This window comes from Diadema antillarum, unplaced genomic scaffold, assembly GCF_040938485.1.
Source record: "Diadema antillarum isolate AM-2024a unplaced genomic scaffold, OU_Dant_1.0 seq00001285_RagTag, whole genome shotgun sequence".
Taxonomy (NCBI): Eukaryota; Metazoa; Echinodermata; class Echinoidea; order Diadematoida; family Diadematidae; genus Diadema; species Diadema antillarum.
Window position 1 is genome coordinate 395,378 of NW_027272064.1, and position 18,274 is coordinate 413,651.

The 18,274-nt window shown below is 39.3% G+C and overlaps 1 protein-coding gene across 1 annotated transcript; it reads right to left on the bottom strand.

The window, feature by feature from the left end:
* Positions 1 to 307: 307 nt before the first annotated feature.
* Positions 308 to 17,824, bottom strand: LOC139707939 (5-aminolevulinate synthase, erythroid-specific, mitochondrial-like). Its single transcript, XM_071619934.1, is given in 11 exon segments — positions 308 to 1,886; positions 2,743 to 2,871; positions 3,608 to 3,747; positions 4,420 to 4,584; positions 5,722 to 5,812; positions 5,814 to 5,902; positions 7,915 to 8,099; positions 8,582 to 8,813; positions 9,938 to 10,048; positions 14,835 to 14,978; positions 17,398 to 17,824. Coding segments are annotated over 11 exon segments (1,803 nt in total). The 5' UTR covers positions 17,567 to 17,824; the 3' UTR covers positions 308 to 1,538.
* Between the last annotated feature and the right edge of the window lie 450 nt (positions 17,825 to 18,274).

An 18,274-nucleotide genomic window follows, 5' to 3' on the forward strand; every position in this document is an offset into this window, starting at 1 on the left:
AATACAGGTACAAAAGTTGCATGCTTGACTGTTACTAAATGGCAAGCAACGCTGGTTGAATTTCTTGATGATAATTGCTGTATCAATATGAAGAGCAACAAATGTGAAATGCTTCTTGCTGGTGATAAACTTTGAAGCTCAGCAATCATCCATGGGTAGTACCAGTCAATTCAATGACAGACTTCTCTGCCTCGTCACTTCATGATATACAAAAGAGATGTCAACATTGCAGTAAACTGCTTCAATAAAATCTTTCACATTCTTAAGTACTATTAAATCTCTTTAAAAGAAATACATAAACTGATTCTATTTCTTTTCTTAGATGGGATTTTTTTTTTCAATGTTTGTTTTGTTTGTTTTATCCATTATCTTCTTTTTCAAATCATCATTTTCAAAAGACCGTTCCGTTCTAGAATCACGCTCAGAACCTTAAAATACGCAAATAGATGTGATCCATGAGGTGTTTTCTTTGGCCCAGTTTGGCCTGATTTTCATCTTTACAGTCAACATTTCAGACACATTTTCAATTTTGAAAGAGGGAGGAAAACAAATGCATAGTAATAGACTTCCAAAAACAGCAAATGTGACTGGCGTTCTTGCCAAAACTAAAAGACGGGACAGGCTGGCACGTAAAGAAGCTAAATATCATATAAAATATCATATAAAAGATTTGTAGTCATCTTGTAAGTATATCTATGATTGATGCAGAGATGAATTTCATCAAATCATTTTCAATTTCATGTCAAGATGATGGTTAATGAAAGCCTTTAGGACAGTAAAATGTATGAAATAATACAGATATTCATGCATTGTAGCCACCTGTCTGAAAAAAGAATGCCTCTTGATAAATGCCTAAATCATCTCATTTTCCCTCCAAAACAATTCATTATGAACATTAAATTCTGATGCCATTGTAGGAAAACTTAGAGCATAATAAAAGAGAGGAGACGAAAAGGAACTTTTGAAAAGATAGATGTTCTCCCTACTGTTTTATAAGGGATAGTTTATGATTAACTCATAGAGCATGATTCTAGAACTGGCTTTCTTTCAGTGACCTTCGGAGGTACTCCTTCCTCTCTCACACATGGTACAGTTGAGTGTTTTTATGGTGTAAAGGGCTGTCAAGTGTCTACAACACAAGAGATCACAGACCCATTATGTGTGCACATGGGTCCTTATCACAGGCACATGACAAGATATTCATCACTTACCCCGACAGATAAAAGGAAATGCTAGTGATTACATGGCAACATATACCCACAGAGAGTTGAAAGCTGATGAGATGAAGGGAAAGGAATAAGATTCAGGTAACGCGAGCAGGCAATGCCTGGGTTTGCATGCGAAACGTACTTACGGATTCCTAGCAACAAACTATTCTTTATAATCTCTTCATTTCTTCAGCTTTCAAACAAACTTCTTTAAGTATCTGTGAGGGCATACGTTCCAAGTATTCATACGACTGTTGTGCAAGACCATGCTGATGAACACCTCCTTTACACCACTCCTGCCCACTCAACTGTACCTTGCCCCCCATGGCCTCAAGCTTTCATACATGTCAACCCCTGGTTAAGGCGCAGGCCACAGCTCAGCTGCTTTGCAAGGGAGCGCTCGCGTGCGGACAGCTCCTCAAACTTCTGCGGGTTCTTGCAGAACTCGCACTCCTTGGGGCAGACAGGCTGGTTGAAGCGAAGCCCACTCTCTGCCCACACCTGGGACAGCGAGGCCACAAACTTGTCCATCATCTCCGGGGTGTGGAACGGGGTCGGGGCAACGCGCAGCTTCTCCTCCCCAGCCGGTACAGTCGGAGGGTTGATGGCCTGGACGTAGATGTGATGGTCCTCCAAGAGTGAGTTGGCTACACGGGTGTTGGCTTGGGGATTACCCACCTGCACGGGATGGGGAAGCAAAAATCATAATGAAGAGTAGATGGGACAGAGGGACATAAGCTGGGAATGGTGGAAATATTTTCAAGCCTCCCTTTATCTAAGTTCTCATAGTCTGCTCTGAACACCACTGACTGCAGCCACTGTAAGAAAAAACTGCACATATCATAGGATGCAGCTTGAAAGAAAGAAGTGGCTCTTCATGATCAAGACTTCTTTACTGTCATACAAAAAATAGGATATCGATGATGGCCCTCCAAAGGTCATGAAGAGGCACAGCTCTCTCACACTGGATTAGACGATCATTACATCTGGCTGATACAAACTGTAAAACGAGAAATTTTTTCGTGCATGAAACTTTCACAAATTTTGCGAAAAGTGAAGATTTGTGAGAATCAAAAGCACAAAGAAGTTTTTCTCTACACGATGCAAAGGATGCCTGCAACAAGTTTCAAGCTGCGAAAAAGGCTGTCGAATCTAATTCACAAAATTTTTCATGCCCCAAATGTCCTGGTTTTTCAGTGCTCATACAACAACTTGACAGACAACAAAAGTACTTCTGAAATATCATTCATGCTATATTGGTACTTGTGCTGTCAAATCATGGCTATATATGAGGGGAACGAAATTTGATGAAGAAAAAAGAAATGGAGAAAGAATAGCATAACCAGAAGAGAAAGGGCCAAAAGAAAACAAATAAAGGAAGGCAAGAAAAACAAAAAGAGAAAAGAGATTACGAAAAGCAGCAATTGCAAATCATTTCCCTACATCCATGGTGAGAAGGCAGAGAAAACAAAGAAACAAAATATGAGGAAGAATATAGTGACATTAAAGATTAAGAGAAACTTTTGATGCTCACATGTATAGGTATGATGTGGCTTGGGCAGTGAACGACTGGCAGTCCGGCAGCTATCAGCTTTCCTCGCAGCAGGGACACCATGTCCTGGTGTCGCTGACGCAGATCCATGCCTTCCTTGCTGGCAAGAACCTGGAACAGGACAGGAAGGGACAAAGAGATAGTCAAATGGAGGAGGGGTGAATCCTTCAGTGAGTGTTTAACTGGATCATCGGCATTTGTGTGCAAGAAATGAAGGTGGGTACGCTAGTGATTTTTGCAAATGGCTCCTTTTATTAGTCAAGTCAAGATCAATCAAATGACTTTTCATTTGGGAAGGCCTTATCCTGCGAGGCCATTGAGACGTCTATCTCACAAGTGCTTCTTGGCATCAATGTATAAGCCAAAGAGTGTGTGGGATGTGAATTCTTGTTTTAATACATCAAATATCCTATACAAGCCTTTGACAATCACCCTCATTGCTTTTTGCACAGAGAAAAAAAACATGACTTTCCAACTGACAGCAGAGTATTCAATACATCTGTAACTACTGCAGATGCCAAATATTTTGTGGGCATAACATTTTGCGCATCTGGAGTTGTATGAAAATTTAGCAGGTGGTTGAATTCGCGATGCAGAATGCGAATATCATACTGCTTGTGTGTACTTAGAATACAGACATGTAGTGTGCACATACAAATGTCAGCTGGACATCTGAGTGCAACCAGTGCCTGCCAATGTTGCATATATGTACACTGCTCTCCTATTTAGCACCCAGAGGGTGATATTTTGGCGAGTTGTTTAAATTCGGGAAAATAAAGCTCATATGAAATATTCAGTATTTGCATAATCTGAGCCAGAGAAAAAGGCACTGAAAAGATAAACTTACGTCAATGGATGCAAGAGCTCCAGCCAAGACCATGGGTGGCAGGGAGGTCGTAAATATAAATCCTGCGGCATAGCTGCGCACCATGTCCACAAGGTCTCTATCCCCGGCAATGTAGCCTCCTATCATGCCATAAGCCTTGCCTGTCATATCAAGAAGAAAATAGTATTTGCGTTAACAATTAATCTCATGACAGAAAGGTGTGTTTTTTTTCTCCTTTAAAAGTTTGCAATCTTCTGCAGGTGTGAATGCGCTTGCATCTTTTCTTTTTTTTTGATGTGCTCTTGTGTGATCCCAAAGTGTATTAGCCGATTTAAATGCACGATTGCAATCATACATAATCAAAAGCTGGGTTTCTAGAAGACAAATCCATTTTTTCCTCTTTCATTGCAGCACCTACATTTCTTACGATTTTTTTTTTTAAATACTAAAGTTACAGACAAATCAAAGACATGATTTTGATACCCAATGAATTGCTGTAAGGCAAACTGAAAATTTAATTGATAGAACAAATAGCTAGCTATGTGCATATCTTTGACACAACCATGATGTGTAAAACTTTTTATATCTCAGATGTGATGCATTTTCTGATCATATTTGAATCACTGTTCCCGTCACCACTATTTTTTTTTTTAATTGGTAGATGGTAAGACAGTAGTGAAATGCAATATGTGCATCTGAAGGAAGCATATTTCATGCACATACGTTACCTATAAAATCTGCATGTAGGAGACACAACGCAAACTATTGTACTAGGCTATATGTGGCTATCTTCACTGGACCTTTCAAACTTTAGTGCAAAATCATAGTCTTACCCAGGGTCCCGGATATGATATCGATGTCATCCATGCAGCCATCGCGTTCCCCGACACCGGCGCCGTGGCGACCATACAGGCCCACTGCATGGACTTCATCCACGAAGGTGATGGCGCCATACTTGTGGGCAACATCGCACAGCTCCTTGAGGGGACATATAGCTCCTGCAGAGTGACAGTAGGTCAAGGGAGAGGAAGAGAGGGTTACTGAGAACCGGATTACATCATATAAATGCCAATTTCACAGTATAATATGTTTCTTCCTGCTGCTCTTGTAATTTTGAAGCCAACACTGGTGCCAACGAGTTCCAGTACAGTACTCTCCGTGTAATCGGGTATCGCTTAAAACGGGTACTCCGTTTAATTGGGTAGTAATGTCAAAATCAGTTCCAATGAACATTAAAATTACCTAATAATCGGGTTGCCTCTTTGCAGAAATGGGTAAAAAATTTCATTGTTATCTACTTTCTACCCACATTTTATAGCAGATATAACACTTTAAGAAATCATGAATGTCAAATTTTACACGGCTGATCGCCTTCTCTGCTTAATTTGCAAAGAAGATGGACCATTTGGGGAGTGATAAAAAGAGTGTAAATTATTGCTCGTGGCTGAGTAAGTGCAAGGTATGTATAATGTGCCCGTGCAAGCACGAGTGTTAAGCATACAGTGTAGGTGTTTGGTGCAGTGTACAATGCATGTACATACACACTGTGTGTGTCAATTGTGAATGAGACGTGTTCTTCTGTTAATCGGGTACTCCGCTAAATCGGGTAAGAAACGCTCTGCCCGAGCCTACCCGATTATGCGGAGAGTACTGTACTTTGTGTAAATTTTAAGAGACAGCCATATCTAGTTCCCATGGGCAAAAATTCAAAATATAGCAATCATAGCAACAACAATGCAGTAATTCAGTTTCATTTCTATGCTTTCATTATACACCCCAAACATGCCACTGATTGCACATTTCTTTTCTTTTTTTCCAACAAAAATCTCAGTGCAGTATTAAAACTCAATTGACCAGTTTATAAAGACAAAGTGTTTGCACACATTAAATCACTGGTTAAGCTTGCCAGATGCTTAGCTGAAACAGTAGCAAAGTGGATTCCAAGTATTGAAATTATTCAATTACAGATTGATGGAACAGCGTGTCGCTAGGTCATTCAAAAACAAAATGTCCTTAACTATGCATACATTAGTGAATGAGAGAAATGCATTTCAATAAGGTGCATATTCCACAGCCCGCAAAATTTGCTGGTCCCTTAACATCAAGTCATCTAACACACATGAATACTTGCTCACCTGTCATAGAATGGACGGTCTCAAAGGCAACTATCTTGGGTGCAGTTGGGTCCGACTTGCTCAAGAGCTCCTCTAGGTGCGCGGGGTCGTTGATGCCGAAATATAAACTTGGGCACGCGACTGTTTCGTATACCTTGGATCATGGAGGCATGATTCCCCTCGTCCGAGTAGATCTCACAACCTGAAGAGGCCAGCAGAACAAGACAATGCAAAAAATAAAAGGGTTATCGACGAAATTCAAGTACGCAATGAAAATGATTATTACTGGAGCTAGCAAGTGCCCATTCATTTTACTTGCCTCACAGTGACAATCAGTTGCCCTGGGCAAGTTGCAACCAAGTATGAAACTAAAGTTATCAAATATTTTGGACTTCTAATCATCGAACATTTCAAGAGAACTGCATGTCGTAAGAACTGAAACAGATTATCATATCACAGGAAATTGCAAGCAATACATCATTTCCTCCTGTTAACCATACTAGCACCATTAAGCAATGCAAAAGGCAGAACATACTCAAACAAAGGTGGCACTCAGGCAATTTCATGTGAGTTTTAGACTATGTCTAAGAATTATGAGACGGAAGAATAAACCACAGGTATAAGGGGGAGGGGGTAGGTGAGATTTAAAGAGCCTTATTATTATTAATCATTTGCCAGAGAATGGGATGGCATAGAGGCAAATTAAGACTTGACTGAACAGTTTAACGACCGCCATCACAGATAAATGATTAACAAGGTCATTAAGAAGTTCAATATTACCTATAAACAGTCGCATTCAATTTCAATGGCTTGTTATGAGTCTTTGCATCTTATCAAGGACAATTACCACATAGACATTATAAATATGAATTCACTGTTTCGTTTACTTTAATGAGGATGACATTTCCATCTGTGCAGTTTCACTCCTATGCTATGAAATCACATCTCCTCGTAATTTTAAACTCCGTATATGACACTTGAGATAAACTCATAATTTCTTGACCACATATTGTGTGGCCTTATCCTTTATAAGGCTTTGGTAAAACTGCAATGTATTGTGTAGAGTGTAAGAGATCTAATACACTTCATTATTATTTTGAATGTTCTTTTATTTGTTATTCTTTTTACCCAGCAGCTCCTCACTATACCATCACCTTTCACCCCTAGTTGTGTGTTTTTCATTTGTTTGTCTTCTTTTTCTTTTTCTTGGGGGGGGGGGGGGGGGGCTAGGGCTATCCTTTCCATAAAACTAGTTCAATACAGCTCACACACTCAAAATAAACAAGCTAAACATGATAGAGTGCCAAGGAAGAATTGTTTAGAAGTCGTGACAGGTCAGGTCGTATGTCACTTGTACCCATTACACTGTGAGAGGGAGAAACATGGACACATAGCCAAGGCACATAAACTGAATCGTGTCTAGGAATGTTTAAGAGAAATTCTTATCTAGAGAAACCATAAATCAAAGTAATAAAAAGACAGAGGGATGAAAAACAAAAGAGAGAAAGGAGGGGGGGGGGGCGTTGAGAAGAAAGAAAGGGAAAAGCCACAAACAGCAACTGGAGAGTTATTGCCAGCTAGACATTTGACCTGGGGGTGGTGATAGATGAGAAATTCTTTCGCACTGGGAGGAATATGAGGTAATACATTGTGTTAGCAGTAATTGCAGTCTGTGTGAGAACTTGCAGTATCCCTTGTTATGCACTTGCATTTGTTCATTTTGGCAGACTGGTCTAATATTGAATACTGATAATATGACAGGCCAATTTTCATTCCTTTAACTCATGATATCTATCATGAATGTACCAGTAAAGACTTTGAGAATGTGTAAACACATACATTGTGTAACAGCATTTTAGGGAATAATGTTCCTCTATTATTCATTTCAGTGAAGAGCACTTACTATGCCAAGTGCTTGGCCATGATGTGGCAAATTCTCGAGAAAATATCACATTTTATCAGCACACTCTCAAGGGAAGTCAACTGCAATCCTCAAAGAATTATAAAATTATACTGTTGATACTAGCTGTACTCCTTAAATATGAAACTACCTTTGTAAGGAAACAAACAATAATTTCTGCCATCATTCAGTGCAACTAATAAAATTGCTTCCTCGCTCATTGCCTGCCTAGAAGGAAATATAATAATCATAATGCACACAAATTATTCAAATTGGACTTTAAAAAAAGAAAGAAAGAAAGAAAAATAACTAACCTGGCAAAGACTTGGCAAGGGTGAAGAGAGTTGAGTCATTAGCCACATAGCAGGAGGTGAAGACAAGACCGGAGTCTTTATTGTGGAGTTTAGCCAGACGTGCCTCCAGGTTCTCATGGAATGTGGTGTTTCCCGAGATGTTCCGGGTGCCACCAGCGCCTGTTCCGTGTTTTTCCATCGTGTCCCTGCATGGACAGAAATCAATGGCATGACAATCCATTAAGAGCTTATACACATTTTGCATTCTTACACTTCAGTTAAGTATCTGCTGGCAGTTATTTTTCCACTGACTCTATAAAGTGTTGATAAATTCATAGTTTTTTAACGGTCCTAGCTCATCATTATGCATTACAGTGCATGCCAACTTGTCCACATGTAAATTTGTATAGTCGTCCATGTACTCTAGATTAACAGACTGTTATTCATCTTACGTTTTGTGATGAACAACAGCATTCATCTATATTTAAACTGTTATAAAAAAGAGTCAAATGAACCATCATGTCTTGCCACATATCATCTATAATAAAAAGAAATTAAACAACACTGTCAGAATCAGCCTTTCTGGCAAGAGCTTCTTGTATGCAACAATAAGATGCACAAGTCATCACTGAGCCAGACTTTTAGGTCATCCTCAGCAAACCTGGATAAACAAATACAAGAAACTTACGCCACGGCCTGCTTCACTTTCGGGTGCCGACTCATGCCCAGGTAGTCGTTGCTACACCACACAGCCACGTGGTGACCATCGTTGTGGAGGAAGCGCTCCCCGGAGTAATCGTAGGCATAGGGGAAGCTCTCCGCCTCGCGGTTGACGCGCTTGAAGACGCGGTAGGTGTGGTCCTGCTTCTTGGCATTGACAAGGCTCTTGAAGCACTTGGTGTAGTTGAATTGTCCCTTCTCTGTGGACACAAAGTACATCGTGAAAATGCAATGTCACCTTTAACCCTTTGCATGCTTTGAGTGCCGACTGGCACAAAAAACTTCATAGCCTTGTGTACATTGTCCACTGAAATGGACAATGAAAAGGTTAAAGAGACAATCCATACTCCATACAATCTCACCATCTGACATCTTGGCAGTATTTCGTGAAATTTATCAGTCACTGACAACTGTTCGAAGCCACTGAAATCCTTGCATTTGATCACACTAGAGCCAATCTGTAGTGAAAATCACTCGACAATCACATGATGAAATGCCCTCCACTTGACTGCTAGTATCACTTGCATTCTGCAGTAATTCATTCTCATTATCAAGTGTAAACCTAAAATGATTTATTATGACTGCTTGTCAACCGTGGACGCCTACTTTTTTAGGTCTGCAGAAGTACAAACAACATTTGCATCCACATTTTCTGAAAATTGTGCATACTCCACCAACTGATGCAAGAATTACGAAAGCAAGCATGCACCTTACTTGTAGGACTGCACCTGATATTAATTGGACTCAACAGATCAAACAAATCAATAATGACAAGAGAAAATGCAAAAACAATGGCCTATCTTTACTAGAAGTGCAATTGATAGCACAAGAAATATCATGCTATGGATATAATCTTTGTAATTATGTGACCCTGCATCACATAACAATAACCACTGACACCGCCAAACATGATTCTCAATAACATATATGAGCAGGTTCTGAAAAAAAAAAAGACTGTAATCTTTTAAATGACTTAAAACTAAATCTAAATGGACTCTCCGAGCCTATCTAAATAATAAATACATGTAGGAAGCACACCCTCTTGGAAACTGTAGCTGAGAAAAGACGCGTTGAAGTTTAGGTCTATTCACATGCTTAATCTCATCCAGTAATGCTCTGTGCGCTGTGCATTACAAGAGCAAGATGACCTCAAAGAGGTTGACCCTCAATACTTCCAATATATGGTTGAGTGAGGGCTTTAGGTAAATTCCCACCGATTTAATGCTTGACAGTAATCATAAATCTCAGACATTAGTCCCCAAAATGATTCAACTGTACAGTACATAAATTCTACTTTCAATGCACCTGTCAACATACACCCTACCTGTGACAAAGTCTTCTTTATTGAGTGGCTTAGGCTTGGGCTCCGGCTGGGGTTGTTGTTTTGGAGAGACAAACACTGCATCGCTAACGCAGGCTGTCACTTCTTCCACGCCTGTGCACCAAAAATGAAATATTATGCAGAGATAAGCATTTTTACATCAACTTGCCTTACTGAAGAAAGACAAATTAAAGGTGGAGGGGTAATGGGGGCTGCAGCATTACAAGCCTGTGGCTCTTTTCACCCCCCCCCCCCCCATAAGAAAAAGAAAAAGAGAGAGACAAAATAACAAATTCAAAAGGAAAGAGAAATCTGTGGACCAAAACAACAACGTGTGGCCTTTCATATTTTCCTTTCTTTTCTCACTTCCGTATTATTGTATTGGGATGACAATATCCTTGAATGGCTCCATGGACTTCACAGGGAAAAGTATGACACTTGGCATCATTTCCTCTAGTTACCACACTGTATAAAAAGAGAAACAGCACATTCTACAGCACCGTTCTCCTTTTAGAAAAACTAAATGCACGTAATTCACATGGTCATTTTTCATTTATCAGGTACATACATCGTGTATGTCTGTCATTGATCCACGCTTGCTGAAGGAAAAAGCACTGCATGTACATTTATAAAGAAGCATGTACATAATTGTCAATATGGGCCTTCACTGTTTACCAAGGAAGTACCACTTGGCACTAGATGATGTACATGTTTATGAAGAAAATATTGTGTGAAGAAGCCATTACTGACATAATGACTGTGATGCAGTGTACTACATGTACACATAGGCCTACATGTATAGTGTAACCCCAACCTGGTTTTGGATTCCAGTCATTTCTGATATGAAGTATAATTGCCAGGAAACTGGTCACAAGATTGATGGTAATTAACTCATCCATTAATGCCATAATGGTTTGTACCATGCATACGGTACATTTAATTCAAGGCAAATAATTAGAATGTCTCATAATGTAATGTGTATGTGCATACATGTACCCTCAAGTGTGTATTTTAATAACAGCTAAATGTATGTGAATAAGCCGAGCATTCAGAGTTATGTTGCAGAACTACAATGTATAAACTACATGTATGTTTTGCTTTTAGCCTGTCTTGCTTTGACTACACTACACAAACAAGGTTACTGAAGTAGAACAGCTCTAACCTGCCACTATTGTACCCACACTCTAAATCACAAGAATGAGTCTGTTTAAAGGGATGGTACTGTTTTGCTTTAGATGGGGCTGCAGGTTTCCAACTTTATGTGTGTATGTGTGTGTGAGTGTGTGTGTGTGTGAGTGTGTTTGAGAGATGACAACCTCTTATGAAATACATTGTACATACATGTACGAAAGAACGTGTAATTCTTAGAGGAATTCAGTTTATTTGATGAAAATTGGTCTTGATAAGGCTGAGATATCCAAATAAAATGTGACAGGCCATGACTTTTATTAGGATCCTTTTTACCTTGTCTTTGGATATCCCGTGTCATTTCAAAACCGATTTTCATCAAATAAACTTTCAATTCCCTTTTATGATAGCATTGTATGCTCTTTTCAAAAATTTCATACAGTGTTTTTTAAATATCTCGCAAAATGTTAAAAGCTGAATCATCACCTCAACTAATGTACTCTGTATAATACCATCCCTTTAAAGGCCAAAGGAGAGCACTGGGACTCATTACTGGGATGGCAAGCCATACACTGTCAACCATTAGAAGTTGACACTGTGCACACAAATTGCGGAAAAGGTCACAGGGGATGATTTGACACTGCAGGGTCAGAGAGAAGCACCTGCGTCTGGTAACATGAGTACCTGCTATTTGCACATGACCGACAATTCTCAGGAAAATACAGCGTGTGGGAGGTGCAAAGTCTTCCCTAGGACATTTAGTAATAATATCATAGAATATTCATGTTGTACCAGGTACATGTACGAACAGCCTTGTATTTATAGTACCAGGTACCACGGTAGGAGTTTATAGCACCATGTTGGTCATGGCGCATCACTCCAAGCATTTCCACCTTACTACATTATGTGTTATACTTGGATACTGTACCAGGTACATAAAATTGACTACTGTGTACATGCAGTGTATTGTAATCTGTATGCTGTAATATTCCATGCATGTCTACTCACAATCTAATGCATTATACTGTAATACTGCAGAACTGCAATTATGTGGAATATTCATACAACATGATATCAATAAATGTTACACTCTTGATATTACGTGTATGGGTAGAGTACCTGCACATGTGTACACTGTATAATAGAACATTTGAACATATTGTGTACACAGTGTAATAGGGTTAAATTTGGGATGTGTACACCTGCGTACAGTAATATGGTGGTGTTTTTTTTTTTCACAATGAAAATGACCAGCTCAAGTAGCAAGCACCTTACGGCTTACAGATGGCATTCCTTTTCGTTTTCACAATTTTTAACCCGTTGAGGATGAGTCCCAAGTATACTCGGGCAGGGGTCTATGGGAAATGCGTGCTGTAGCAAAATCACTTTGTCCTCAATGGGTTACAAATTTGAAAGTTAGGGCTTTGAACAATTTGTTAACAGATTGAAAATTGCTAACAGCATCCACTTCAAGTACTTTCCATTCATAGAAGCTGTGTGGGAATTCCTGAATAGCAGATTTTCCACCTCAAGAGGATTATCAACTGTGGGACTGCATAACTCTAAACTGATGGGAAAAAAAAGAGAGTTTCTCTCCCCGTCATTTGTTGATTACATTGCAAATTAATAGAACTTTCAGCATCCTGCGTCAAGCTTTAAAATCACAGAATAAACATGCCATTTCTGTGCACATTGCACCTGCCCCCCTTCCCCCATGTCAAAACAGCCCGCTGAATTGAAATTTTGGAAACAATAAGTGTATGTATGCAGATCATAATCTTTTCTACCCTTGTCAAAGTTATAAAGTGTCAGAACGTTTGCTCATGTGCCCGATGATAACCTGAACAGTCGCCCCACCATGGAAATTGGTGTGAGGTTTGTTTAGTCTACAGCTACATGTACAAAATTGTACATTGCAGACTGCACTGTACAGTGTATTGCAATTCACACATACATTGTAAATGACATGTTTATTCAGCAATTTAAACCTCAACAGGGGATGATCGAAGTTCTAGTTCCAATGTAAAGATCCGCAAATGACATGGTGAGAAACCTTTCTTGCCTTATCAGTTCAGAGTTAGTGTATAATGCAGTCCCTCAGCCAATGATCCGATTGAGGTGAGAAACCTTTTCCCTCCTTATCAACGTTATTGAGTGTTGGATGATTTGCTCATGTGCCTAATGATAACCTGATAAGTGACCCTGGTATGGAAATCAGTGCGAGGCAATTTCATTATCCTACAGACATTGCAGACTGTATCGTACAGTGCAGGGAACCTTTATCATCAGCAGCTTTAATAAATTTTGGCACAAACCTTCTACAGCTGTACTTCAAACCAGGCAAATATGTACTTACAGGGAATGTACTAACAACAGTAAAAGAAATTATTGTAAATCCTGATCTACATACACTGCAAATATTTGTCGGTGTACATGGTGTTCTTTATAGTATTTGCCAATCATTTTAGAGGACACACACACCCACAGGAATGCATACATTGTACATGTGTAGAGCACACACATGACCCTATTTAGTAAGATGAAGAATACAGCGATGATGTCATGGCTTCATCATATCTACTGTACCCTGGCCTTATTTTCCATCCGAGGCATACACTACAATTTGTATGTCTTCATAACGTGGGGGACATGGAAGAAATTAGAAAAGGACTGTGGGGTCTATACTTTGTATATGTACATCACAGCAAACACTAATATTTGGCAGGGCCTGCACACCTTAAAGGGAAGATAAACCCCAGAGCAATGTGGATTGAGTGAAAGCAGCAACAATAGTAGAACACGTCAGTGAAAGTTTGAAGAAAATCGGACAATCGATGCAAAAGTTATGAATTTTTAAAGTTTTGATGTTGGAACCGCTGGATGAGGAGACTACTAGAGGTTATGACGTATGAGTGGACAACAATACCAAGAAAATATAAAGAAAATTCTACAAAAATCAATTTTTCATGAAAATTACAAATTCCATCCACTTGATTTGACATATGTTAAGGGTAGCAATTATTCCCTCTGGTTTCTGAAAGTGGTTGGTCCATTGCTCTTTCATAATTCTAGAAAAGTGAATTTTTGTTGAATTTCCTTTATATTTTCTTTGTATTGTTGTCCACTCATACGTCATATCCTCTAGTAGTCTCCTCATCCAGCCGTTCCAACATCAAAACTTTAAAAATTCATAACTTTTGCATCGATTGTCCGATTTTCCTCAAACTTTCACTGATGTGTTCTAGTAATGTTGCTGCTTTCACTCAATCCACACTGCTCTTTGGGTTTACCTTCCCTTTAATAGTGGCTGCATAATCACAACACCTGAAAAGTCCTCCCATTGTCAATGTTATTATGTAGGCCTATTGATATACAAATGTAGCCAGGGTTGCAGAGTACTCTTTTTGTATTTTCGAAAAGGCTAAGGTGGGGGGGGGGGGGTTGGGGGTTGGGGGTTGGGAGGGGGTCTCTGTCTTCAATGTACACCTGTTCCTGGCAGGGTCAAGGAGCAATGCACCCTTATATCTTCTTTGAATGCTTTTGTACTGACCTCCTAAAATCTGACTCATTGATAATTTCCACACTGATATACCAGAACTTCTACTATCTACAATGAATTCAATGTAACATCATATAAAAAAATCAACATTTCAAAACATGATTGATTTGTTCCCCCCCCCCTTAATTCTAGCATTCTTTCTTTGAAAAGGGGCTTAAATGATTTCTGTACATCACAATCAACTCTCTCTGCAAGACGTACATAGGAGCTTACCATTCCTGAGATCTTTGGGAGGAGACTCAGAGCGCGCATTGATGATATCGGTGTCAACGACGGGAGAGAACTTCTTCATGCTTTCCATCTGGGCTAGGAAGGGGCACTTCCTAACAGATGCTGCTGCTGGCTTCTCCCCTTCATCTATGCAAATTACATTGACAAGAATAGAAATACATGTAACAGTACTCGGTAAATGTGAGTTTCTCATGTGCACATCACCTGATATCATATGCCTCCTGGACTTTGACTTTTGCATACAGTACATCTCTTTGTTCAAATACTGTACTTGTATTACATGTACATGCAGAGTTAGACACAATCTACGTGTATGGGAACTGAATATTTCCGCAGCACTTTATGATATCATACTCTTTACTTTCAATGTGGGGAAAAAGTAACTGGTACATTTGATATACTGTATTTGATAGTATACATCTTTGAAATATGATTTTTTTCCCCTGTGTTTACATGTATGTAACAAAAGTACAGATTTTGCTGTGCAAGTACAGTGAGTTGTATGTATCATTTGTACAATTGTACATGTGCAATTGCATACAATACAGGATCCTTGATGCCATATTGTATAATTGTACGCAACCTGACAAGTGTTTGAGAAATGGGATATTACACATGGTGTACAGAAGTGTACAACACACATAATGTACATGTACATGTACCTGTGTATACATTGTATGTGACACTGCTATAGTAAAAAGTGTGATAAGTATCACCAAACATGCAAAACATGCAGACACAGTAGCACAATTTACGATCAAATGAAAACTTTTACTGCATTTGGGACAATCAAATGTTGTATGTGCCTGGTATTGTGTACACCGTAAATATACATGACACACTTTACAACATAAAGCTTGTGCATATCATAATACATTGTACACTTGGTTTCAGTGATCAATACATCATACATGTACAGTTGTAGATACTTTAGCAGGACTCTTAACTCTACATGTGGTTGTTGACATAAAAATCACCCCCTTGAGAAACTCAGAAATATAAATCAGTTATCTATTCTTTTCAAACATCAGAAAGGAGAAGCTATTATAACATTAAGAACTACTGTTTTATTATGCAGAGTGCCTTGCTGTATACAATACAATGCAAATTTGTTCACGCACATACAGTGTAGTGCCTCTCTTTCGAAATTTTTATTGCTACTCTTGTGTACAATTGTAACTCTCTCTCTCTCTCACTAAAAAAAAAAAAAAAGACCTGCAAATTTTATGTTTGTACAACTATGCAAACAGAAAAAAACCCCCAAACATTTTGTGCATTGTACAATTGATGCACAATGGCTTGCCATTATGTCTCTGGGAAAATGGGTGTTTCTGGCATCAAAGCACAGAACGTTGAATATCACACAATGAATTGACAATTTTCACAGCACTTGCTTCCTGGTACAGAGGCACCCAAATCCAATGGCCAATCAGGTGGCTACGCCTTGATTCATCACACCCTGTGGTCCTGTGTGAGACTGAATGACTATTGATCTTTGTGAGGAAGTCTACTGTAGTTTCCCTGTGGCAGATTTCTACTGTACCTCCCAAGTTCACTTGCAAACAGGTGCAACCTCATTTCCTCAGTTAGTGTTGAAAAAAAAATCAATGTTATCTTTCATACAAGTGTGAAAAGATTTTCTCACGATGTTTCAGCATTTTTTTAAACCAACTATTAACAGTCCATGTGGAGTGAGAGAAGAACAAAAAGTAGAACTTCCTCATGAACTCTCCTACCATTTATGGCAACTGATTGACAAATTGCCATAGCTATTGACATGCACGTAAAGAAGCACCAAATATTCCCCTATTCAGTTTTATACTTTGTGGTCAATCCTCCCTAATGCACACTTGTGACCTACAAAAAAGTATCTAAATGTGAATCTTGAGCAAACATTCCAAAGTAGTTGGGGTATCAACGAAAAGGCTTTTCAGCGTGACGTAATTTGCCTGGTGTGCATTTGTACATATCTACACGTAAGTGATAAGATGAAAGGCATTGGTATTTAAACTGAGCTCAAAATCAGTCTACAATGTACATTCTTCCTGGCTGTGCTATTTCTGTGTACAACATCTGCATCTAATCATTCCAGATAACTTTGGAACTACATTTGTATTCTCAGTGAGTTAAACTTGGAAATAATCCCTAATCAAACAAAGAGAAAAGAGGAAACTCTGTCATTGCTGATTATGACACAAGAAAGACTATAATATATTGGCCCAAAGCAAAGATTGAGAAACCCACTAAGAATTTGTCCATAAACTTAAAACTGTTTGAGCTGAATGAAAGACAAGTCTGCAGTGGAGTGCCTGGTGTAAATCACTTGAAAACTTTTTTTTTCTTATACAGATATCCAATTTGTCACTGTACCTGGTACATGTACATTGTATGTGAACTTTCATGTTTCCCCTAACATGTACATACACTGTACACATGTGCAAACATGCAGAACCTCATGCTTATCCTGTTTTAGACACTTTTAATAGATGCCTGCATTTACAAGAGGAAACACTTGAAAATACCATCTAGTTCTTGGCCTCCTTACCTTTGCTGCTCTCCGAGTCCTGCTGGTTGGTGGATGCGTGTCGAGACAGCAGCTGAGTCATGACCGGACACTTCTCGGCGTAGGAGAAGAGCGCGGTGCCGGCACGCTTGGCGTACCCCGTGGGGAGGTGCGTCAGGAAGGGGCATCTGAGTCGGGCAATGTGTGCCATCGTTGTTGGTCAGAGTAGTGAGGGAAGGGGGGGGGGTTGCAGAGGGCTTTACAGAGAGCTCACTCGCTTTGGCAAGAGGTTGGAAGAGTGGCAATGTTGAGAGGGTGATGATGCTGATACAGGAATGACGTCTTGGTCCTGAGAAGGCTGCTGTGTTCAGTGGTTCTGAGATGGCAGTGTTACAAATGTATTTTCGGCATGCAGACATCAAAAATTCCTGCAAACAGAGTAGGATAGAAAGAACTCCATGAGAATAAAATATTGTGAAAATCATCATTTAAACACAGTGCTATTTGAGCTGTTTTTGCTGGTCTGTTTACAATACATGTAAGGCCTACTGTAAACACTGTTTTTTTTTTACCATGGTCAGAGAAGTATGGGTTACAACCTGTACATGTACAACATACAAAATTTGTATGTCCAGTGACTTGCAGCCCTGATAGCAGGCTCTAAAAATGCATCGTCACAAAGTGGGAAGGACTTTTAATTTACTACATACACAATAGATCAGTTTAGCATTGGCCTTTTTCAATAATCCAGGATGTTTGTTACTCAGATTCACAAAGCCTACAAAGGCCATGCATTCCTATTGAGACTGTCTGACAAAGAGGAAGTTCTGCATGGGTAAGCCCAAATGGGCATACTGCTGCTATTTCCTTGTTTGTCTGCATTCTGAACTCTTTACCTGAAAAAAAAAAATAACAGTAT